The sequence below is a fragment of the Oncorhynchus mykiss genome, chromosome 5, assembly GCF_013265735.2.
Source record: "Oncorhynchus mykiss isolate Arlee chromosome 5, USDA_OmykA_1.1, whole genome shotgun sequence".
NCBI lineage: Eukaryota > Metazoa > Chordata > Actinopteri > Salmoniformes > Salmonidae > Oncorhynchus > Oncorhynchus mykiss.
In genome coordinates, this window is record NC_048569.1 from 16,542,275 (window position 1) to 16,567,591 (window position 25,317).

The window sequence follows — 25,317 nt, forward strand, 5'->3', positions numbered from 1 at the left end:
AGCAACAATACTTCTCGAAGTTCCCCCTGTTGGCGCGAAACCTGATACAAAAGGTTATTCTTGATCTGGAAATGGAGGTATCGCCAGTCACTCACCCCCAGACGTAGCTGTCCATCCACCGCTACCCCTTGGGCTGCGGCGGGCTTTCAAGTTACGATCCTCCCACTGGGCCGTCCCGAATTGTCCCCATCTGGCAACTCCCTTGTGGCGTCACGATGTTGGGCACATTGGATACCGCTTTGTGTCCCCTTGAACACAGGAAATGGACATCTCCCTACCACGATCAGTCTCCTGGTTCAGCAGGCTCTTGGTCACGAGGGTAACCATACTTCCGGAGTCCAATAGAGCTTCCGTGTCGTGTCCGTCAACATTCACCGGGACCATGGGTGCAGTTGATTCGTGGTGTGACCAACAGGAGGTGACAGTTCACTGCGTAACCCACTTTGCCTCCGGGGCTTGCTGATGGCATCGATTCCTCTCGAGCCGGGCAATTCCAGGCAACGTGTCCCCTGGCGCCACCCTCAAAAAAACACCTCCTTTGGTCTCCATCTACCTGGGGTCGTCGGTGGCGGGTTGGCCCTATCCCAGCCGTCTCTCCAGGGGTTTTCCGTCCTTTGGCCCTGTCGATGGTTGGTTCGGGGTCCACAGCAGTGGGGCTGTCCTTCCGACTCCTCGCACGGGTCGCCAACTCGGCCTGGCTCCCACTCAGCAGGGCCTGAGTGTTCTGATGCGTCTCCACTGCTTCCAGGAGGCCCTCCAAAGTATGGGTCGCTCATAGACTCGCTGCCCTCTTCATGTCGTGGGTTAGTGCCCATAGGAAGTGATCCAGGACCACTTTGTCTAGGATGGAGAGGGTGGATACGTCGGTTAGGAGCCACACCTTGGTAACGCGCAGTAGGTCGCTCATCTGGGCTCGGGGGGATGTGTTGGGTACGAACCTCAAGTCGTGGAACTGTTGTGGGCCAGGCTGTACCCGTAGCGGCTGAGTATCTCCCGTTTGAGTCCGTCGTAGTTAGCTGCCTGTTCGTCGTTCAGGTCCCAATACGCCTTTTGGGCATTCCCAGAGAGGAACGGGGCCAGCAGACTTGGCCATCCTTCCAGTAGCGCTGTCCGTTCAAACGTACAGAGGTATGTTTCTGTCATCGTCTTCCGTTAGCTTGATAAAAAATTGGTTGGGATGTGATTCAGGAGACGCTCCTCCTTGCAGCTTCCTGATTTCCTCAACGAGGCGGATGTTTTGTAATCGCTGTTCCTCCAGCTTTCGTTCCTGAACCGCCTGTTGTGCTTGTTGGACCCGGACGAACTCAGCTATCAACTTGTCCATGCTGATGCTGTGTAAATGTCAACCCTGATCTGACCACGTTATCAGAGTGCCCTCATTCTCCACCACTTGTGGCAGACCAGGGGGTTTGGTCAAGACGTTTACACAGATCAGACACGGACAGAGTAGGATTAGCTCAGTTTCAAGGGTGTTTATTTAAATAATGAATCAAATTAAGAAAAGGATAGGTCTCCCCATGAGACCCTACAGAGGTAGTGGACTATGTAGGGCACAGAGGTAGTGGACTATGTAGGGTACACATTGTAGAGGTACTGAATGTGTGTTCTCTACTCAGTCTGATAAATGTGTGTGTGTGTGTGTGTGTGTGTGTGTGTAGGCTATCCCTCTACTCAAGAAGGGCCAGACTCAGTCTATCACGTTGTCCCAGAGTCAGATAGCTTGTCTGCTGGCCAACGCCTTCTACTGCACCTTCCCCCACCGCAACTCTCCCAACCCCAGAGCAGAGTACCACAACTACCCCACCATCAACTTTAACAGGTCAGAACACACACAACAAACTCCACTGAGGACCCACACACATAGAGACAAACACAAAGTATTCCAACTTCAACAGATGATAACATGTGACCACTCTATCTCTCTGTGTTGTCAGTCTGTTTGAAAAGTGGTCTGAGAGGAAGAGAGAGAAGCTGAGAGCCCTCCTTCATTACTTCCACACTGTCACAGACCCAGGTACGTTATTACCACACACTACTATAGTCACTATAATGACTGGAATACAAGTGCTGTAGTGTACTGTAGGGTACAGAATGTAGGTTACAGGAACCTATTTAAGACAGTCGATGAGTGTCGATGAGGAATAAACTCTGATAATAGTTGCTGTGGGAACCAGGTTTACCTGTCTGAACTTTGACCCTTGTTGCCATGACAGCGACCAGGCCCAGTGGACTGGTGACCTTTGAGAGGCGCTACATCAGAGACAGAGACATGCCCCACTGGGGGAGGTACACACACTCACTCACTCACTCACTCACTCACTCACTCACTCACTCACTCACTCACTCCTAATATGTCCCCTCTTGTCTTTCTCTGTGTGTCAGTTGTAAGGAGACTGTTCCTAAACTCCACGTCAGCTCAGCAGGCTGCATAGAGGAACAGGGAGCAGGGATGTTACAGGTTGGTGACATCTACTGGCTTGTGTGTGTGTAACACTGTATAAGTGTGTGTTCGTGAATTTTTGTGTGTGTGTGTGTGTGTAATGCTGTATGTGTTTGTGAATTTGTGAGTTTGTAATGCTAAGAGTGTGTGTGTGTTGCAGGTGGACTTTGCCTGTAACATGATAGGAGGTGGAGTGTTGGGCTCAGGTCTGGTTCAGGAGGAGATTCTGTTCCTGATGAACCCTGAACTCATCGTATCTCGACTCTTCACTGAGAAACTAGGAGACAATGAGTGTCTCTTCATCACAGGTGTGTGTGTGTGTGTGTGTGTGTGTGTGTGTGTGTGTGTGTGTGTGTGTGTGTGTGTGTGTGTGTGTGTGTGTGTGATCACAGGTTATCATCTCCCTTTCACTCCGTCACATTCTCTCTCTCTCTCTCCCCCTCTCTCTCTCTCTCTGTAGGTTCTCAACAGTTCAGTCATTACAGTGGCTACAGTGACACTTTTAAGTGGGAAGGGCCTCACAGAGACAACTTTAAGAGGTGAACACTCACACTCACACTCACACACTCACACACTAAAGTCCCTGATTGCTCTGCCTGTGTTTGCAGGGATGAGTGGCAGAGGCTACACAGACAGATTGTGGCCATGGATGCTCTCCACTTCAGACACCAGAGAGAACAGTACAACATGAAACAGGTCACCAGGGAACTCAACAAGGTGAGAGCCAACCCTCCTCTCCTGTAGGGGCCAGATTACAGCTGATTAGTAGAATCAGGTGTGCTAGCTAGAGCAGGGCTGGAGATAAATCTGATGTTGGTGGTGTCCTGTAATATCCTCCCTCAGGCGTACTGTGGCTTTAAGGCAGATGACAACACTTACCCAGACTTCCTTCCTGACATCGCCACGGGAAACTGGGGCTGCGGAGCCTTCAATGGAGACCCCAAACTTAAAGGTATCCCTAACTGTTAACCCCTTACTTAAAGGTACCCCTAACTGTTAACCGCTAACCCTTGACCCTTAAGTTAAAGGTACCACTAACTGTTGACCCTGACTCCTAACTCCCAAACAATAACTCAACTCTACCCACAGGATATTCCACATAGACCCACTTTGAAAATTCACAAATTATACTGTGATTGGTTGTTTTTCCCCTCCCAGCTCTGGTCCAGCTGATGTCTGCAGCCAGGGCCAAGAGGGGCGTGGCCTTCTTCACATTCAATAACTTAATCTTGGAGAGAGAGCTGCAGGACATGCACCACCTACTGGTCACACACAGAACTACAGTGGGTGAGTTAGTACACACAGAACTACAGTGGGTGAGTTAGTACACACAGAACTACAGTGGGTGAGTAAGTACACACAGAACTACAGTGGGTGAGTAAGTACACACAGAACTACAGTGGGTGAGTTAGTACACACAGAACTACAGTGGGCGAGTTAGTACACACAGAACTACAGTGGGCGAGTTAGTACACACAGAACTACAGTGGGCGAGTTAGTACACACAGAACTGCAGTGGGTGAGTTAGTACACACAGAACTGCAGTGGGTGAGTTAGTACACACAGAACTGCAGTGGGTGAGTTAGTACACACATAACTACAGTGGGTGAGTTAGTACACACAGAACTACAGTGGGTGAGTTAGTACACACAGAATTACTACACTCCAGAGTATGTGATCTTGAGTTGAGTGGTCAGGAATCCCGCTCATTGCTCCTGGAGCACTGCTCTGGCGCTCCATCTCCTTTCCAACCGCTCCGCTAAAAACCGCTCTAAAAATAAATGCTGCTCTTAATTCGCTTAATTCATTAAAATCACAATTGAACCAAAACCCATCTATTGTAACTACCTGGACCTACAGTAGCATTTGGTTTTGAAGGATTGAAACCAAACCATTTGATTTGAATGAAAAGTATTTTAATACAAAGAAATACATTGTGAAGCATTTGCAAGTGCGACACAATTGGCTGGTAGGGACATAAAGTGTTCAACATTTAAACAGCATTTTGATCTATTAAATCATTATAGTCTATACATTGCACATATAGGCTGTGACTTACTTACAATTAAATACAAATGAAACGAAAAATGCCTTATTAGACTCAGTCTACAGTGCCTTTAAATTGATTTTTAGAACACAAGTTTGGCCAGTCTGCGGCTTCAGGCTCATGTGATGGTGCCTGGAGTCCAGAAGCACAGGGTACCCTCGCTGTACTTGCAGAGCCGCTGGGGATGCTAACACCCTTTTGGCCACTCTTGCCATCCTGGGCAGAGATGCAGAGTTGTTGTTTTTTTCTCTCTCTAAGTAGTCCTAAAGGTTTTTAGGCAAAATAACCCAATCAAAAGGGAAGCTCTTTGAAATTGGGAATATGCCAGGCCTATTGGGCCAAAATCAATGATGGCCTATTGTATAGATAATAGAACAAAAATGACCGAAACTTTTAAGAGGTCAGATTTTTTGTTTATAAATACTTAGCTACAATGACACAGTTATCTACGCACCTCTTTCTTTCTGCATTTGAGATGTGTCCTTAGATTCCACAATGATTATTTAGTTGTGGACACCACATCAACACACTCCCTCTCTTGCTCTTGGTCCTCATCTTTGTAAGTCACCTTGATTTTGCACCTGTGTGTTTTATCAGTTTCTTTATGAAAATATTTAGTAGCTAAAGCAAGTGGCTCTAGCAGCACACAAGTAGACTACAAATGCATGCTGGGCCGGGGGCGTGCCCTGAGCTCCTGAAGTGAGCGAAATTGGAGCGGGCGAGAAGGCTGACGCTCCAGCCTTTGGGAATCTCACTCTGCGCTCCAGTCAAATTGGGCAGCCTCCGCTCCTCACTCCGCTCCAGCTCCACTCTGCTCACTTACAGTTGAAGTCGGAAGTTTACATACACCTTAGCCAAATACATTTAAACTAAGTTTTTCACAATTCCTGACATTTAATCAGAGTAAAAATTTGCTTTATTAGGTCAGTTAGGATCACCACTTTATTTTAAGAATAAAGAATGTGAAATGTCAGAATAATAGTAGAGAGTGATTTATTTCAGGTTTAATTTCCTTCATCACATTCCCAGTGGGTCAATTAGTATTTGGTAGCATTGCCTTTAAATTGTTTAACTTGGTTCAAACGTTTCGAGTAGCCTTCAAGCTTCCACCAATAAGTTGGGTGAATTTTGGCCCATTCCTCCTGACAGAGCTGGTGAAACTGAGTCAGGTTTGTAGGCCTCCTTGCTCGCACATGCTTTTGTGATGCTCCAATAATTTGACTTTGTTGTCCTTAAGGCATTTTGCCACAACTTTGGAAGTATGCTTGGGGTCATTGTCCATTTGGAAGACCCATTTGCGACAAAGCCTTAACTTCCTGACTGATGTCTAGAAATCTTGCTTCAATATATCCACATAATTTTCCTTCCTCGTGATGCTGTCTATTTTGTGAAGTGCACCAGTCCCTCCTGCAGCAAAGCACCCCCACAACATGATGCTGCCACCCTCGTGCTTCACGGTTGGGATGGTGTTCTTCGGCTTGCAAGCCTCCCCCTTTTTCCTCCAAACATAATGGCCAAACAGTTCTATTTTTGTTTCCTCAGACGAGAGGATATTTCTCCAAAAAGTACAATCTTTGTTCCCATGTGCAGTTGCAAACTGTAGTCTGGCTTTTTTATGGCTGTTATGGAGCAGTGGCATCTTCCTTACTGAGCGGCCTTTTAGGTTATGTCGATATAGGACTCATTTTACTGTGGATATAGATACTTTTGTACCTGTTTTCTCCAGCATCTTCACAAGGTCCTTTGCTGTTGTTCTGGGATTGATTTGCACTTTTCGCACCAAAGTACGTTCATCTCTAGGAGACAGAACGCATCTCCTTCCTGAGCGGTAGGACGGCTGCGTGGTCCCATGGTATTTATACTTGCGTACTATTGTTTGTACAGATGAACGTGGTACCTTCAGGCGTGTGGAAATTGCTCCCAATGATGAACCAGACTTGTGGAGGTCTACAATATTTTTTTTTCTGAGGTCTTGGCTGATTTCTTTTGATTTACCATGATGTCAAGCAAAGAGGCACTGAGTTTGAAGGTAGGCATTGAAACACATCCACAGGTACAGGTACACCTCCAATTGACTTAAATGACTATCAGAAGCTTCTAAAGCCATGACATAATTTTCTGGAATTTTCCTAGCTGTTTAAAGGCACAGTCAACTTAGTGTATGTAAACTTCTGACCCACTGGATTTGTGATAGAGTGAAATAATCTGTCTGTAAACAATTGTTGGAAAAATTACTTGTGTCATGCAGAATGTAGATGTCCTAACCGACTTGCCAAAACTATAGTTTGTTAACAAGACATTTGTGGAGTGGTTGAAAGGCGAGTTTTAATGACCCCAACCTAAGTGTATGTAAACTTCCGACTTCAATAGTGCTCTGATACACACAGACCTACAGAGGGTGAGTTAGTACACACAGAACTACAGTGGGTGAGTTACCATAGTACAGACTCAGATCTACAGTGGGTGAGTTACCATAGTACAGACTCAGATCTACAGTGGGTGAGTTACCATAGTACAGACTCAGATCTACAGTGGGCGAGTTACCATAGATAGTAGACACTAGGAACTACAGCGGGTGAGTAACTATAGTAACTACACTGAACAAAAATATAAACGATACATGCAACAATTTCAAAGATTTTACTAAGTCACAGTTCATAAAATGAAATCAGTCAATTGAAATACATTCATTAGGCCCTAATCTATTGATTTCACATGACTGGGAATACAAATATGCATCTGTTGGTCTACAGTTGTGTACAGATCTTTGCGACATGGGGGGGGGCATTATCATGCTGAAACATGAGGTGATGGCGGCAGATGAAGGGCACAACAATGGGCCTCAAGATCTCATCCGTGAATGGCTCACTTCTCCAGCGTGCCAGTGGCCATCGAAGGTGAGCATTTGCCCACTGAAGTTGGTTACAACGCCGAACTGCAGTCAGGTCAAGACCCTGGTCAGGACGACGAGCACGCAGATGAGCTCCCCTGAGGCGGTTTCTGACAGGTTGTACAGATATTCTTCGGTTGTGCAAACCCAGAGTTTCATCAGCTGTCCGGGTGGCTGGTCTCAGACGATCCCGCTGGTGAAGAAGCCGGATGTGGAGGTCCTGGGCTGGCGTGGTTACATGTGGCCTGCGATATTGAGGCCTGTTGGACGTACTGCCAAATTCTCTAAAACGACGTTAGAGGCGGCTTATGGTTGAGAAATTACCATTAAATGATCTGGCAACAGCTCTGGTAGACATTCCTGCAGTCAGCATGCCAATTGCACGCTCCCTCAAAACTTGAGACATCTGTGGCATTGTCTTGTGTGACAAAACTGCACATTTTAGAGTTGGCTTTTATTGTCCTCAGCATAAGATGCACCTGTGTAATGATCATGCTGTTTAATCAGCTTCTTGATATGAAATCAAAATCAAATCAAATCAAATGTATTTGTCACATACACATGGTTAGCAGATGTTGATGCGAGTGTAGCGAAATGCTTGTGCTTCTAGTTCCGACAATGCAGTAATAACCAACGAGTAATCTAACCTAACAATTCCATAACTACTACCATAACTACTACAAGTGTAAAGGGATAAAGAATATGTACATAAAGATATATGAATTAGTGATGGTACAGAACGGCATAGGCAAGATGCAGTAGATGGTATCGAGTACAGTATATACATATGAGATGAGTATGTAAACAAAGTGGCATAGTTAAAGTGGCTAGTGATACATGTATTACATAAAGATGCAGTAGATGATATAGAGTACGGTACATACGTATACATATGAGATGAGTAATGTAGGGTATGTAAACATTATATTAAGTAGCATTGTTTAAAGTGGCTAGTGAAATATTTTCCATCAATTCCCATTATTAAAGTGACTGGAGTTGAGTCGGTGTGTTGGCAGCAGCCACTCAATGTTAGTGGTGGCTGTTTAACAGTCTGATGGCCTTGAGATAGAAGCTGTTTTTCAGTCTCTCGGTCCCTGCTTTGATGCACCTGTACTGACCTCGCCTTCTGGATGATAGCAGGGTGAACAGGCAGTGGCTCGGGTGGTTGTTGTCCTTGATGATCTTTATGGCCTTCCTGTGACAACGGGTAGGTGTCCTGGAGGTGTCCTGGAGGGCAGGTAGTTTGTCCCCGGTGATGCGTTGTGCAGACCTCCCTACCCTCTGGAGAGCCTTACGGTTGTGGGCGGAGCAGTTGCCGTACCAGGCGGTGATACAGCCCGACAGGATGCTCTCGATTGTGCATCTGTAGAAGTTTGTGAGTGCTTTTGGTGACAAGCCGAATTTCTTCAGCCTCCTGTGGTTGAAGAGGCGCTGCTGCGCCTTCTTCACAACGCTGTCTGTGTGGGTGGACCAATTCAGTTTGTCCGTGATGTGTACGCCGAGGAACTTAAAACTTACTACCCTCTCCACTACTGTTCCATCGATGTGGATAGGGGGGTGCTCCCTCTGCTGTTTCCTTAAGGCCACGGTCATCTCCTTTGTTTTCGTCAATGTTGTTGTTGGACGCAATGCGGAACATATCCCAATCCACGTGATCGAAGCAGTCTTGAAGCGTAGAATCAGATTGGTCGGACCAGCGTTGAACAGACCTGAGCGCGGGAGCTTCTTGTTTTAGTTTCTGTCTGTAGGCAGGAAGCAACAAAATGGAGTCGTGGTCAGCTTTTCCGAAAGGAGGGCGGGGGAGCGCCTTATATGCGTCGCGGAAGTTAGAATCGCAATGGTCCAAGGTTTTACCAGCCTTGGTTGCGCAATCGATATGCTGATACAATTTAGGGAGTCTTGTTTTCAGATTAGCCTTGTTAAAATCCCCAGCTACAATGAATGCAGCCTCAGGATATGTGGTTACCAGTTTGCAAAGAGTCAAATAAAGTTTGTTCAGGGCCATCGATGTGTCTGCTTGGGGGGGAATGGATACGGCTGTGATTATAATCGAAGAGAATTCCCTTGGTCCATAATGCGGACAACATTTGACTGTGAGGAATTCTATGTCAGGTGAACAGAAGGACTTGAGTTCCTGTATGTTGTTGTGGTCACACCACGTCTCGTTAATCATAAGGCATACGCCCCCGCCCCTTTTCTTACCAGAAAGATGCTGTCGGCGCGATGCGTGAAGAAACCAGCTGGCTGCACTGACTCCGTTAGCGTGTCTCGAGTGAGCCATGTTTCCGTGAAGCAAAGAACGTTACAGTCTCGGATGTCTCTCTGGAATGCTACCCTTGCTCGGATTTCATCAACCTTGTTGTCAAGAGACTGGACATTGGCGAGAAGAATGCTAGGGAGTGGTGCGCGATGTGCCTGTCTCCGGAGTCTGACCAGAAGACCGCTACGTTTCCCTCTTTTACGACGTCTTTGTTTTGGGTCGCAGGCTGGGATCCATTCCGTTGTCCTGGTTGAAAGGCAGAACACAGGATCCGCTTCGGGAAAGTCATATTCCTGGTCGTACTGATGGTGAGTTGACGTTGCTCTTATATTCAGTAGTTCTTCCCAACTGTATGTAATGAAACCTAAGATGACCTGGGGTACTAATGTAAGAAATAACACGTAAAAAAAACAAAAAACTGCATAGTTTCCTAGGAACGCGAAGCGAGGCGGACATCTCTGTCGGCGCCGCAAGCTGTCAGGTGGATGGATTCTCTTGGCAAAGGAGAAATGCTCCCTAACAGGGATGTAAACAAATCTGTGCACAAAATTTGAGAGAACTAAGCTTTTTGTCCATATTAAACATTTCAGGGAGCTTTTATTTCAGCTCATGAAACATGGGACCAACACTTTATATGTTGCGTTTATATTTTTGTTTAGTGTATTCAAACCAAGGTGGCATTGACTTGCACTACGCTTTTTAGCTCTTGATGGTTGCTAGGCTGCACCCATTACTTCTATCCTCCTGGCAGTTGTAAACTTTGTGAGGCATGTCACTTCACTCATCTCTGCATATAGCCCACCACATGCACTGTTTTCTTAACCACAACACGATGGATCCATAAAGAATTACTGTGAGAATAAATATCACTGAATAACAAAAATATGGGAATAAAGTAGGCTAATGCAATTGAAGGCATAAGATTGTTGCTTAATGAAACTCAAATAGCATGAGCCTACCTGTGTGTTGTCAACTATTTCAGCACTGTTTTCAGACAACGTGGAACTCTTGACAAATCAAGGTTGCCATCCAATTGGCGACAGATTTCCTTGTGAATATTCTAAAAACCGCATAAAGGAAATATGCACATTTTCCCACCAGTGTGTTTCCACCAAATGGACTTGTTGCGGATAAAAAATCAGTCTTGATGACATAGTGCACACAAAAAGTAATTAATGTACCAAATTCAATGTGTACAACAGTGAGAATATATTTGTTTGTCAAACAGCAGTCACGCATCGATCATCATGTCACCAGAATAAGAGCCTCTAAATTTATTGGAAAGGAGCATCAAGATCATCGCCGTGCACTTTCACCACACTGAAGTTCATCATAACTTATTTCATCTGTAGCCTAGTAAACTGCATGGTTTCCTGACGAGGTTATTATATCAATATTTGCGTATAAAAGCGTTTCCACCAACATTTCTCACATAATTAATTTAATTAGACACAAAAAGCTCCCACCTTGTCTAGTGTATTTTGTTTTGTCGACATTTGGAAAGTTTACCAACAAATCTTCTGTTTCCATCAGGCCTGTTGTGACAATTGTTTTATCCAACATGTACACTACATGACCAAAAGTATGTGGACACCTGCTCGTCCCCAGCTATGCAGCTATAACAGCCTCCACTCTTCTGGGAAGGCTTTCCAATAGATGTTGGAACATTGCTGTATGGATTTGCTTCCTTCCAGCCACAAGACCATTAGTTAGGTCGGGCACTGATGTTGGGCGATTAGGCCTGGCTCGCAGTTGGCGTTCCAATTTTTTCACCTTTATTTAACCAGGTAAGCCAGTTGAGAACAAGTTCTCATTTACAACTGCGACCAATTCATCCCAAAGGTGTTCGATGAGGTTGAGGTCAGGGCTCTGTGCAGGCCAGTGAAGTTCTTTCACACCGATCTCGACAAATAATTTCTGTATAGACCTCGCTTTGTGCATAGGGGCATTTCCTGTTTCAGCATGACAAGGGCCTTCCCCAAACTGTTTCCAGAAAGTTGGAAGCACTGAATCGTCTAGAATGCCATTGTATGTTGTCGCGTTAAGATTTCCCTTCACTGGAACTAAGAAGCCTAGCCCGAACAATGAAAAACAGACCTAGACCATTATTCCTCCCCTGGAATCCGCCAAACCCAGATTTGTCCGTTGGACTGCTAGATGGTGAAGCGTGATTCATCACTCCAGAGAACGTTTTTCCACTGCTCCAGAGTCCAATGGCGGCGAGCTTTACACCACTACAGCCTACGCTTGGCATTACACATGGTGATCTTAGGCTTGTGTGCGGCTGTTCGGCCATGAAGCTCCCGAAGAAACGGTTATTGTGCTGATGTTGCTTCTAGAGGCAGCTTCAGCACTCGGCAGTCCTGTTCTGTGAGCCATTGTTGCTCCTAGGCGTTTCCACTCCACAATAACATCAGTTACAGTTGACCGGGGCAGCTCTAGCAGGGCAGAAATTTGACAAACTGACTTGTTGGAAAGGTGGCATCCTATGAATGTGCCATGTTGAAAGTCACTGAGCTATTCAGTAAGGCCATTCTACTGCCAATGTTTGTCTATGGAGATTGCATAGCTGTATGCTTCATTTTATTCACCTGTCAGCTGAAATAGCAGAATCCACTAATTTGAAGGGGTGTTTACATAATTTTGTATAGTGTACTTTATGAAGATTGGATGAAAAACGGGTTATTGTTTTCTTTTTACTGACTCTCTGTTTGGATATTGGTTAGGTTACAATTAGGCTGTGAAATGTTAGCTAAGTTGAGGTGAGGGCTGCTCATGATCATCTTGTCTGGTTGGCTCATTTATTATCACTGATCTGAACATTTTGTCAGCATGTTATGTAGTTTAATAACTGGATTATTTTTGCTCTTCTGATGCAGTCACTCTAGTAACCTAGGCCTACTCCCAACAAAAAGCCTCTGACTTGTCTTAATCAATCAATGAGATTTTGTTTAACTGAATCTCCATCTGTAGGTTATATTTGGTTAATTCTCTGGCTGGGCAAATTAGTGGAGGTGGTAAAGCTCATCTATTCTGTCACGTTCGTCGTAACGATGAGAACAAGGCGCAGCGTGATTAGAATACATTCTTCTTTTAATTAAATGAAGAACACTTAACAAAATGAATGTGACGCTACAATAACAAGTGCTGACAGGCAACTACACATAGACAATAACCCACCAAATACCCAAGGAATATGGCTACCTAAATATGGTCCCGAATCAGAGACCACGATAAACAGCTGCCTCTGATTGGGAACCAATCTAGCAACCATAGACAAATAAACACCTAGATAAACAACAACCCCTAGACATACAAAACCCCTTGTCGTGTCTTTACTGTCTTTAACTGAAGACTGATAGTTTTTATCAAAGATTCTCTGTAATGAGTTACTATGCGATCAACTGATTAATCACGTAACTAATTAACTATGAAATCGGGGCACCAAGGAAAAACATTCAGATTACAAAGTTATAATTTCCTAAAATAACTTTTCAGATATTTTATCTGATCAATTAGTCTTCGAATTAATGAATTATTTACTTTACCTCATGTTAGTCTCATTCCAAACGTTGTAAATTGTTGGTTATCTGCACGAACCCAGTCTTCACTATGAGTCATCCATACATCAACTGTCTTAAATCATTTATTTATTACTAAGTAATTCACAGAAATGCATAAACAAACAAACAAACAAAGGTAAATGTAATGATAGGAAACTGCGTCCTAGTGGGCTAAACCGGCATGGCGGCTTGTTAAACAAAAAGGGAAATGGGGGGGTCCACTAAGAAGTCACTACAGAGTTAATTATAACAATTAAAATGCTAATCCTTTACACATGAACGCTCACTCATTCGGGAACAATTGCAATCAATATATATATTTACGCTCAGTGTGTCTTCTGGATCGCTGGTGTAAAGTTTGTGTCTTTCGTAGAATTCTCCGTCTCTCTCCCTCTCTCTCTCTGTCTCGGTTAGAAGGGATAGTTCAAAGTGACATTCATTATAGGATGGATGTTTCGGCGGTTGTCATTCTTCGCGTTCAATGATACCAAATTCCTAGCTGTAGACTAGTAATTAGTATCAAAGACTTGTTCTCATTCTGTCTGTATCGATAGTCTAAGAGTTTAACCACGTGGTATGGTTAAAAGATTCAGCAATGGTCTACAACCTTTGTCCTCCCCTAATGGAGAAAAACATGGTGATAATTTCTCAAAGTTTTTTTTATTTTCGGAATGGCACAAAAGGGCTGTCCCAGGATGTCTGACCCTAACTGGGCTCAGGGGCGGTCCTCTGATTTAGTTCAAATCCAATTCCCTTTTTGAGTTTTCCTTCATTAAACAGTCCAAAATCACATTGTAAAATTGTGTAAACAGTATCATACTCACTCATTCATCTTATACAACAATTAGATGTAAACATTATATCTGGGGCTATTAAATAAACAGCGTTATAGTAATGTGGCCACACCGTCTCCCATGACCTTCCCAAGTTGTGACAAACAGACCAGTTTGTAGCTGGATTCTTCACCGATCTTTTACACTTTCTCCGGAACATAAACTTTGTTCGTACCTCAAGTTCTGTGAGGTGGAAGGATTTCCTTTGTCTCCATGAAAAACTACTCTCTCTATACTGTGTGTCCATGAGTTCTTCTCAGGACTTTACGACCTCTGACCACAGCAGCCTAGTTGAAGGAGGAAAGGGGGAGGCAGGGAGAGGGGGATGGGGTTGCTATACTCAAAGAGGCCAACGTCATGACACCCTAGACAATACAAAAACTACACAAACCACCCTCGTCACACCCTGACCTAACCAAAATAATAAAGAAAACTAAGATAACTAAAGTCAGGGCGTGACATATTCGTTTTCTCATCTATCACTGATCAGAAACATTTGTCATTCAAGAATATAGCCTAAATCAAGAGTAGGTATATTATTTTGCGTATAGTCAACTCCAAAAGCTTGAGGAGGTTGTGATTTAAAAAAAATAGATTGTTCTTATTTTCTATTGATATGATGAAGATTCTCTCAATGTAAGACCCTACACCTGTACCCTGTCAAAGGGGACTGAGGATAGAAAAAACATGGGCTTGCCTTGGGCAAGGTTTTTTATATGACAGCGGTTCCACACGTTGCCGTGATGCAAAAAAAGTCCTCCTTACCTTCACTGTGTTTAGTCAAACATCAAATCCTCCTAGTTGCCGTGTAAATCAAGTTTGATTGATTGATTCCTCTCCCCTGTCTCAGGTGAGCTGTATGAGTTGCTGGTTGACTACTGTGCTGTGATACAGTTGGCTCACACACATGCGGACCTGTTTGACTGGATCAGGAATACCCTGAAACACAGGAGTCAGCTGTGAGGACACATCTACATACTCTAAAGGAGCTTCCTTTCCTTGTCTCCATTCATTTTTTAACATTATTGAGATGCACCCCAGAGATAGAGTGGCTCTATGAATGATCTGTGGATAGAAACATGGTACAGTTCCAAGTAATGGTTGATTATGAATGTGTTTGTCTTTTCAATAGTTACACTGTTCCTAAATCAAACTGATACATTTGTAACTACTGCATACTGAACTATTTAGAAAACGACTAAATGTGATGATAAAACAAAGCTAATGAAATGATGTCAACAAAATCAGGGGTCCTGCTTTTTGATTTGTCCCTTGATGATAGCCAACAATTTAACCATCACCAGTCATATATATATATACATGCAGTGTACTGTAAAATACTCTAAAATTATAATTTTTTTCTTTAAACATTTTGAATAAATTCCTCTTTATAATCTAGTGACTTCACTGTTTGTTTATTGGTAAAATGAGTATTGTGGCTGACAGACATACGCACCAGTGGCGGCTGGTGGGACGAGCTATAGAAGGACTGGCTCATTGTAATGGCTGGAACGGTGTAAATGGAACAGTATCAAACACATCAAACATGGAAAACACTTTTGACTGTGTTGCATTAATTCCATTCCAGTCATTACAATGAGCCAGTCCTCCTATAGCTCCTCCCACCAGTCGCCACTGACACACACGTCTCTCTCTTGTTTCTCTGTCTCTCTTTCTGTCTCTCTCTCTCACACACACACACACACACACACACACACACACACACACACACACACACACACACACACACACACACACACACACACACACACACACCCTTTGGCAGAACCAGGAAGTCCCTCCCACAAACTCTCTTCGGTGGAAACTAAACTGATCCGAGTGTCTCTGTCGTCTGTCTGTGTGTGAGTGAACAACAACAGTCTAAATGGCTCAGCAGGGAGGTCTACTGGACCAGGACCAGTTCTGTTGTTCTGTCTGTCTGGATCTACTGAAGGAGCCGGTGGCTATTCCCTGTGGACACAGTTACTGTAGAAGTTGTATTGAGGGCTACTGGGATCAGGGCATCTACAGCTGTCCTCAGTGCAATCAGACCTTCCTCAGAGTAGACCTTGGAGTGAAAAATAACATGTTGGCTGAGGTGGTGGAGACACTGAAGAAGACAGGACTCCAGGCTGCTCCCCCTCCTCTGTGCTATGCTGGACCTGGAGATGTGGCGTGTGATTTCTGCACTGGGACCAGAAAGCCCTCATGTCCTGTCTGGTGTGTCTGGTGTCTTACTGTGAGACTCACCTCCAACCTCACTCCTGGACTAAAGAAACACAAGCTGGTCAACTGTGTGCTGTGGTGAATGTTTGGTAACAATCAACAACATAGTCCAGGAGAGAGAGAGAAGGTGCGGAAGGAGCTCCAACAGGCTGTGGAGTCTCTTAAGGTGAGAGAGAGAGACTCTCCAGTCCCATTGTAGGGAACAGGCTGTCTGGGTTCCCAGTTAGTGGGAATATACTTTTTGACAAGGAGTCTCTCTCTCTCTCTCTCTCTCTCTCTCTCTCTCTCTCTCTCAAAACAGCGTTCTGCAAATGCAGCAGTGGATGACAGTGAGAGGATCTTTACTGAACTGATCCGCTCCATGGAGGAAAGGCGCTCTGAGGTGAAGGAGCTGATCAGAGCTCAGGAGAAGGCTGAAGTGAGTCGTGCTGAAGGTCTACTGGAGCCACTGAAACAGGAGCTAGTTGAGTTGAGGAGGAGAGATGCTGAGCTGGAGAAACTCTCACACACAGAGGATCACATCCATTTCCTTCAGGTGACTATACTGTCTTGTTACATTATGAAATGTAATATCTTATTACAGGTTACACTGAATTAGAGCTAGAAGTGACCCTTCTTATAATCCAGTGATGATCTAGAAGTGACCCTTATAATCCAGTGATGTCAATCTTTGCTTATTGGTAAACTAAACTGAGCATTGTGGAGCCCTGTATTGTGGCTGAGCGCTGACACACACAAGATATGTTTTTAATACTTTATTAATAATATCAAATTAGATTCCTGAAAAGCATTCTCAGGCCCTCACGTTGAAAACAGACAATGTCATGTCTTTATTGAATGAATAAATTATAAAAGGACAAACATAAAACACTATACTAACATAAATAAATACTTTATTTAGTTCCAAAGAGATCCCCACCAGACCAGTAGACATTTTCACCATAAGTTACTACTGTATCTTATACAATGTTTGATATAATATAATAGTATAATAATGTAATAGTATAATAATATACTAGTCATTTCTCATCCAGTAATCTCTTAACAGCTTGTTTACATTTGGCACAGGAGGTGGAAGAGAGGGAGGAGAAGAGAGGAGGAGAAAACAGAGGGAGAGAGTGATTGGTCAAGAGGAGAGAAAAAAGAAGGGGATGAGTGGGGAGAATAAAGGAAGGAGGGTGAAAAGACAGATGAAGAGAGGGATGGAGAAGAAAGAGAATGAGATGGGAGAGATGGAGAGAGAGGAAAATGTACAAAAGTATTTGTATGGTTGATAAAATGGGTCCATTGTTTGTCTGACTCCATGGACATTTCCCCCATGATTCAACAGTTCAAGAGGACCTATGGTCAGTCAGTGTGCGTATCGCAGAAGTCTTCTATAGCAGACGATCCAGTGTATGCTGGTTTAGGGATAAGGGTTAGAGGGTGTAGGGTTTAAGTGAGTGTCACACCCTGACCTTAGAGACTTTTTTTTATTTCTCTATTTGGTTAGGTCAGGGTGTGATTTGGGTGGGCATTCTAGTTTGTATATTTCTTTGTTGGCCGGGTATGGTTCCTAATCTGAGGCAGCGGTCTATCGCTGTCTCTGATTGGGGATCATACTTAGGCAGCCCTTTTTCAGTTGTGGGATCTTGTCTTTGTTTGTTGCTTTATGCACGACTAGCTTGACGTTCGGTTTGTGTTCATTGTTTTTTCCCGGTGTTACGGTTTCTAATAAAGAGAGAATGTACGCCTTCCACGCTGCACCTTGGTCCGGTCATTTATCATCCGACGACCAGCACCATACACTTGAGCTAAAACTCAAGTGTATGCATCCAGGTGAAAAGCTGACTAAAAAGCGGTGTAACTTCAGCAGAGTGAGGTAAGGGTAGGGTGTAGCCAGGGTCTAGGGGTTAGGATATCCCTGTGCTAAGACTTTCAAGTGTATGCATCCAGGTGAAAAGCGTATAACTCCAGCAGGTAGAGTGGAGTGGGGGACTAGGGTATAAGGGTGTATTGAGTAGGGTGTAGGGTCTTCTAAGACTTTCAAGTGTAAGTGTCCAGGTTAAAAGCTGTATCTAGGAAGTGTTGTAACTCCACCAGGTGAGGTAAGGTTAAGGTGTAGGGTATAGGGGTTAGGGTGTAGTGTATAAGTGTGTTAGGACTGTTCAGTAAATGAGTCCAGGTTAAAAGCTGTATCTAGGAAGTGTTGTAACTCCACCAGCTGAGGTAAGGTTAAGGTGTAGGGTATAGGGGTTAGGGTGTAGTGTATAAGTGTGTTAGGACTGTTCAGTAAATGCGTCCAGGTTAAAAGCTGTATCTAGGAAGCGTTGTAACTCCACCAGGTGAGCTGCTTTGTTCCCTGTAGCTGGAGCTGCTGCTGGCCCACGACCAGCATACCTACACATACACACAAAAGAATGAAGCACACAATTAATACAAAACACAAGTCTATTCCCCTTGCGTTTCATCAAATCATTCAATGATCTCTTTCCCAGAGCTGGTATGAGTGAAGGAGCGTGGGTTGTACCAAACGGGGCGGGTGCGGTCAACAGTGGTTCGTAGGCGGGGTTTGACATAGTCATAGTAACCCTGGTTCTTGTGTTCTTCCTGGCACCACACCAGGTCAGCATTAGGATAACGATCTGTCTCCACTTTCACCTGGTCAAACGGAAACGGAGAGAGCTGGAGGAAGAGAGAGATGGTGAGATTGGAAGTGTGTGTGTGTGTGTGTGTGTGTGTGTGTGTGTGTGTGTGTGTACCTGCTCTATGCGCGCAATGGCCACAGTATCATCATTGCCTCTGTTGTTGCGTTCTCTAGTCAGTTCATAGTAGACCTTCCCAGTACAGAACACAATCCTCTTCACCGCCTCTGGGTTCTCACACACAGGACCACTGTCTGGGATCAGACGCTGGAAGTGGGTACCTGAAACACACACGCGTCAGAGACACACAAACACACACGTCAGAGACACTGGGGCTCTTTCTCAAATCGTCTTTCCTTGAGTCCTCACATCCTCTCGCCTCCTCAAAACCCAATGAGCCCCACTTCTCCCATTCCATCCCTCCATCCCTCACCTGGCAGCATGTCATCAAAGCTGGACTTGGCCTCTGGGTGGCGCAGCAGAGACTTGGGGGTAATGACTATCAGCTGGAGGACAGAGAGAATCAATAAAAAGAGGAGAGGTGTGTGTGTGTGTGTGTGTGTGTGTGTGTGTATGTGTATGTGTGCGTCTGACACTCACAGGCTTCCTGAAGGCCTGTAGTATTTGTCTACGGAGGACGTGGAAGTAGTTAGCTGGTGTAGAGCAGTTGACTATGATCCAGTTACAGTCATACAGCTGACGCACTGCAAACTCCTCAGCAGAGAATATCTGTGGACGGGACAGGTCATACACACACACAAGTTTAGAGACTCCCTCTCTCTCGCTGTCTCTCAGACATACACAAACACACACACACACTTACAGGGTAGGTATCTGGGTCTTCGTTACACATCTGCAGGAACCTCTCTGGTCGGGCCGAGGAGTGCTCTGGTCCCTGAGTGAAGAATCATGGGATACGTCGTTTATCGTCCATTTGTGTCAACAGATTTTTTCCCAAACGGACACCGACATTTAGAGAGACAGAGATAAAGCGATAGGAGCTGCAGTACTATTCTGTTCTCAGTGACTATGGCAGGCAGGCAGACAGACATGCAGACAGACAACGAGCCCATATATAGTACTCCCTACCATTCCCTCCATGCCGTGGGGCAGCAGCAGGACTATTCCGTTCTGTCTGACCCACTTGGCCTGTCCTGGGCAGATGAACTGGTCTATAATACACTGGGCTGTGTTGTGGAAGTCTCCAAACTGGGCCTCCCATAGAACCAATGCATTGGGACTGGCCATGGCAAAACCCAGCTCAAATCCTAGAGATGGGACAGAGGGAGATGGGACAGAGGGAGATGGGACAGAGGGAGATGGGACAGAGGGAGATGGGACAGAGGGAGAGCGAGGGAAAGGGACAGAGGCAGAGAGAGAGGGGGGGGGGGGGGGTGTTCAGGTCAGAAGGAATGAGGGTAGTAACTAACAAAAACAGACAAACCCCCATAATTCTGTGGCATGCTGTGGCCAGACAACCTCCCATAATGCTGTGGCCAGACAACCCCCCATAATGCTGTGGCCAGACAACCCCCCATAATGCTGTGGCCAGAAAAAAAACATAATGCTGTGGCCAGACAACCCCCCATAATGCTGTGGCCAGAAAAAAAAACATAATGCTGTGGCCAGACAACCCCCCATAATGCTGTGGCATGCTGTGGCCAGACAACCCCCCATAATGCTGTGGCCAGAAAAAAAACATAATGCTGTGGCCAGACAACCCCCCATAATGCTGTGGCCAGAAAAAAAAACATAATGCTGTGGCCAGACAACCCCCCATAATGCTGTGGCATGCTGTGGCCAGACAACCCCCCATAATGCTGTGGCCAGAAAAAAAACATAATGCTGTGTGTGGCCAGACAACCCCCCTCCATAATGCTGTGGCATGCTGTGGCCAGACAACCTCCCATAATGCTGTGGCCAGACAACCCCCCATAATTCTGTGGCATGCTGTGGCCAGACAACCCCCCATAATGCTGTGGCCAGACAACCCCCCATAATGCTGTGGCCAGACAACCCCCCATAATGCTGTGGCCAGACAACCCCCCCATAATGCTGTGGCCAGACAACCCCCCCATAATGCTGTGGCCAGACAACCCCCCCATAATGCTGTGGCCAGACAACCCCCCCATAATGCTGTGGCCAGACAACCCCCCCATAATGCTGTGGCCAGACAACCCCCCCATAATGCTGTGGCCAGACAACCCCCCATAATGCTGTGGCCAGACAACCCCCCCATAATGCTGTGGCCAGACAACCCCCCCATAATGCTGTGGCCAGACAACTCCCCATAATGCTGTGGCCAGACAACCCCCCCATAATGCTGTGGCCAGACAACTCCCCATAATGCTGTAGCCAGACAACCCCCCCATAATGCTGTGGCGTAAAGCGCAAAATAATAGACTGCATCTGTATGTATATGAATGTGTGCATATACTGTATGTACGTACTGTGTGTGTACATGTTTAACTATACTTGTGGAATTCCCATAAGAATAGTAAACAAAAATGTTTACTGAACACATTTTGCCAGTCCCCACAAGGAAAAAGTATATTTCAAGGGGTTATAGGGTTAGAATTAGTGTCAGGGTTAGAATAAGGGTTATAGGGTTAGAAGTTAGAGTTAGGTTTAAGGTTATAGGGTTAGGTTTAAGGTTATAGGGTTAGGTTTAAGGTTATAGGGTTAGGTTTAAGGTTATGGGGTTAGGTTTAAGGTTAGGTTTAAGGTTATGGGGTTAGGTTTAAGGTTAGGTTTAAGGTTATAGGGTTAGGGTGAGGTTTAGGGTTAGGTTTAAGGTTATAGAGTTACGTTTAGGTTTAAGGTTATAGGGTAAGGGTTAGGTTGAAGGGTGAGGGTAAGGTTTAGGGAAAATAGGATTTTGAATCGGAATCAATTGTGTGCCCCCACAAGGTTATTAAAACCAGACTGTGCGTGCGTCCGTGCTTCTGCTAACCCAGTACTCCATACTCCGACAGAGAGCTGTTACAGACGGTGTATGGAGCCTGGTTAGGAGAGATGTGGTTCATGGGGATACAGATCCTCCTATCAATCTTCTGGTCATGCAGGACATGGTGCCTGTGACTGTGCAGAGAGGAGAGAGAGAAAGGAAAGAAAGAGGCAAATATAGAGAGGGATGGGTAGAGAAAAAGAGAGGGATTGGGATAAAGAGAGAAGTTAAAACACCACCATATTGTTACAGTACTGCTTGAGCTACATGTTGATTAAACTGACATAACATCCAGTTATGAACGTAACCCTGGTTTCCTGAAAGACACCTTACTATAGAATACTCAAACTATACAACACTGTCAAGCAAGTGACTTATGCACGACATAGTCATTACAGTGACATAGACAGTCCTTAAGGGTGACATTAATACCTGAAGGTTCCTCTCTCTACGTCCTGTCCACTGAGACGTATGTGTGTCCCCTCCTTGAGCAGCGAACCAAAGGCCATGTACTCTCCTAGAGCCCAGTCACACACACGCTGGCCTACCATCGTCGCACGACCCTTTAGTATACGACTCAGACCTGACACACACACACACACACACACAGATGGATGAGGATATGTACTTGTCTTCCACAGGTAGTGTGTGTGTGTGTGTGTGTGTGTGTGTGTGTGTGTGTGTGTGTGTGTGTGTGTGTGTGTGTGTGTGTGTGTGTGTGTGTGTGTGTGTGTGTGTGTGTGTGTGTGTGTGTGTGTGTGTGTGTGTGTGTGTGTGTGTGTGTGTGTGTGTGTGTGTGTTTATCAGTACCTCTGTGTATGGTGAAGTCTTCCACAGGGACAGATGAAGCGATGTATCCTATGTGTACCAGCTCCTCCTCAGGCAGGCCTGTAGACCGACTGGTCATACTCTTAGGCTGGCCGTCCACGTTGAAGAAACCTACACACACACACAGAGATAAAGATACATGTTGTTAGTGTCTGTCTACACATTATAGATTTTAACATATACATACATATGCCCTTAACCTATGTTTTACAATATATCGTTTCTCACGCACAAAGGCATACACACACACACACACACACACACTGACCGGGCCAGGGAGAGTCCAGCCAGTGTTTGATGTGTAGAATCTTCTCGTCTTTAGAGCGAGCGTGAGCCTCCTCACAGATCTTGTCATACTTGGCTATCTCCTCCTACAGACGGGAAGGGTTCATATCCATTTAATGTTGAATGATGTTATACTCAACACCAGACGGGAAGGGTTCATATCCATTTAATGTTGAATGATGTTATACTCAACACCAGACGGGAAGGGTTCATATCCATTTAATGTTGAATGATGTTATACTCAACAACACCCCCTTGCCACCTCATGTCAATCAGCAAGTACATTCTATTTTATTCATTCAGGATAGTATTTTATGTAAAGACAGAGGGCAGAATAGGATATCTAAGTACAAGTTTGTACGGTTTGCAAGGGTTGTGTGACTCAGTTGGTAGAGCATGGCACTTGCAACGCCTAGGGTTTTGGGTTCGATTCCCAAAGGGGACCAGTACGAACAAATATGAAAATGTTTGCACTCATTACTGTAAGTCGCTCTGGATAAGAGCGTCTGCTAAATGACCTAAATGTAACATGTTGTTTATGATTTATATGGCCATATACAGTGGGGCAAAAAAGTATTTAGTCAGCCACCAATTGTGCAAGTTCTCCCACTTAAAAAGATGAGAAAGGCCTGTAATTTTCATCAAAGGTACACTTCAACTATGACAGACAAAATGAGGGAAAAAATCTAGAAAATCACATTGTAGGATTTTTAATGAATCTATTTGCAAATTATGGTGGAAAATAAGTATTTGGTCAATAACAAAAGTTTATCTCAATACTTTGTTATATACCCTTTGTTGGCAATGACAGAGGTCAAACGTTTTCTGTAAGTCTTCACAAGGTTTTCACACACTGTTGCTGGTATTTTGGCCCATTCCTCCATGCAGATCTCCTCTAGAGCAGTGATGTTTTGGGGCTGTTGCTGGGCAACACAGACTTTCAACTCCCTCCAAAGATGTTCTATGAGGTTGAGATCTGGAAACTGGATTGGCCACTCCAGGACCTTGAAATGCTTCTTACGAAGCCACTCCTTCGTTGCCCGGGCGGTGTGTTTGGGATCATTGTCATGCTGAAAGACCCAGCCACGTTTCATCTTCAATGCCCTTGCTGATGGAAGGAGGTTTTCACTCAAAATCTCACGATACATGGCTCCATTCATTCTTTCCTTTACACGGATCAGTCGTCCTGGTCCCTTTGCAGAAAAACAGCCCCAAAGCATGATGTTTCCACCCCCATGCTTCACAGTAGGTATGGTGTTCTTTGGATGCAACTCAGCATTCTTTGTCCTCCAAACACGACGAGTTGAGGTTTTACCAAAAAGTTATATTTTGGTTTCATCTGACCATATAACATTCTCCCAATCTTCTTCTGGATCATCCAAATGCTCTCTAGCAAACTTCAGACGGGCCTGGACATGTACTGGCTTAAGCAGGGGGACACGTCTGGCACTGCAGGATTTGAGTCCCTGGCGGCGTAGTGTGTTACTGATGGTAGGCTTTGTTACTTTGGTCCCAGCTCTCTGCAGGCCATTCACTAGGTCCCCCAGTGTGGTTCTGGGATTTTTGCTCACCGTTCTTGTGATCATTTTGACCCCACAGGGTGAGATCTTGCGTGGAGCCCCAGATCGAGGGAGATTATCAGTGGTCTTGTATGTCTTCCATTTCCTAATAATTGATCCCACAGTTGATTTCTTCAAACCAAGCTGCTTACCTATTGCAGATTCAGTCTTCCCAGCCTGGTGCAGGTCTACAATTTTGTTTCTGGTGTCCTTTGACAGCTCTTTGGTCTTGGAGTTTGGAGTGTGACTGTTTGAGGTTGTGGACAGGTGTCTTATACTGATAACAAGTTCAAACAGGTGCCATTAATACAGGTAACGAGTGGAGGACAGAGGAGCCTCTTAAAGAAGAAGTTACAGGTCTGTGAGAGCCAGAAATCTTGCTTGTTTGTAGGTGACCAAATACTTATTTTCCACCATAATTTGCAAATAAATTCATTAAAAATCCTACAATGTGATTTTCTGGATTTCTTTTTTCATTTTGTCTGTCATAGTTGAAGTGTGATGAAAATTACAGGCCTCTCTCATCTTTTTAAGTGGGAGAACTTGCACAATTGGTGGCTGACTAAATACTTTTTGCCCCACTGTATATGGGTATATAGTATAAATGGCAGAATGTGTTACCTCATAGTCCTGTCTGCTGACTGCTCCCTCTGCTAGGAGTTTCTCAGAGTATTTCTGGAGGACTCCTTTCTGCTTCTTGATCTGCTTGTACATCAGAGGCTGAGTGAACAAGGGCTCGTCCATCTCATTGTGGCCGTTACGCCTGTAACACACCTGGAGGGTACACACACACACATATATATACACACAGATTA

At 44.8% G+C, this 25,317-nt stretch overlaps 2 protein-coding genes across 9 annotated transcripts in view; one reads left to right on the plus strand and one right to left on the minus strand.

Annotated features, from left to right (window-relative positions):
* pargl (poly (ADP-ribose) glycohydrolase, like) overlaps window positions 1-15,431 on the plus strand; it is a 40,906-nt gene extending 25,475 nt beyond the window's left edge. For all 3 annotated transcript variants that reach the window (XM_021601940.2, XM_021601938.2, XM_021601937.2), the window contains 10 exons: window positions 1,659-1,819; window positions 1,935-2,014; window positions 2,214-2,286; window positions 2,383-2,458; window positions 2,601-2,748; window positions 2,901-2,979; window positions 3,049-3,157; window positions 3,284-3,392; window positions 3,599-3,727; window positions 14,884-15,431. In XM_021601940.2, the coding sequence (XP_021457615.2) occupies window positions 1,659-1,819; window positions 1,935-2,014; window positions 2,214-2,286; window positions 2,383-2,458; window positions 2,601-2,748; window positions 2,901-2,979; window positions 3,049-3,157; window positions 3,284-3,392; window positions 3,599-3,727; window positions 14,884-14,996 (1,077 nt within the window). In that variant the 3' untranslated portion in view covers window positions 14,997-15,431. The remainder of the gene's footprint in view (window positions 1-1,658; window positions 1,820-1,934; window positions 2,015-2,213; window positions 2,287-2,382; window positions 2,459-2,600; window positions 2,749-2,900; window positions 2,980-3,048; window positions 3,158-3,283; window positions 3,393-3,598; window positions 3,728-14,883) is intronic.
* Window positions 15,432-17,135: 1,704 nt separating this feature from the next.
* The window catches only part of ogdhb (oxoglutarate dehydrogenase b), a 43,524-nt gene continuing 35,342 nt past the window's right edge, over window positions 17,136-25,317 (minus strand). For 4 of the 6 annotated variants that reach the window (XM_036976931.1, XM_036976930.1, XM_036976932.1 and 1 more), the window contains 12 exons: window positions 25,124-25,276; window positions 22,927-23,029; window positions 22,641-22,769; window positions 22,263-22,413; window positions 21,837-21,964; window positions 19,973-20,151; window positions 19,707-19,778; window positions 19,484-19,612; window positions 19,317-19,389; window positions 19,001-19,164; window positions 18,769-18,923; window positions 17,136-18,638 (listed from right to left, as the gene is read on the minus strand). In XM_036976931.1, coding sequence (XP_036832826.1) covers window positions 18,518-18,638; window positions 18,769-18,923; window positions 19,001-19,164; window positions 19,317-19,389; window positions 19,484-19,612; window positions 19,707-19,778; window positions 19,973-20,151; window positions 21,837-21,964; window positions 22,263-22,413; window positions 22,641-22,769; window positions 22,927-23,029; window positions 25,124-25,276 — 1,557 coding nt within the window. In that variant the 3' untranslated portion in view covers window positions 17,136-18,517. Of the gene's footprint in view, window positions 18,639-18,768; window positions 18,924-19,000; window positions 19,165-19,316; window positions 19,390-19,483; window positions 19,613-19,706; window positions 19,779-19,972; window positions 20,152-21,836; window positions 21,965-22,262; window positions 22,414-22,640; window positions 22,770-22,926; window positions 23,030-25,123; window positions 25,277-25,317 lie in introns of those variants that run through there. The other 2 variants (XM_036976934.1, XR_005051666.1) reach the window with 2 other exon arrangements.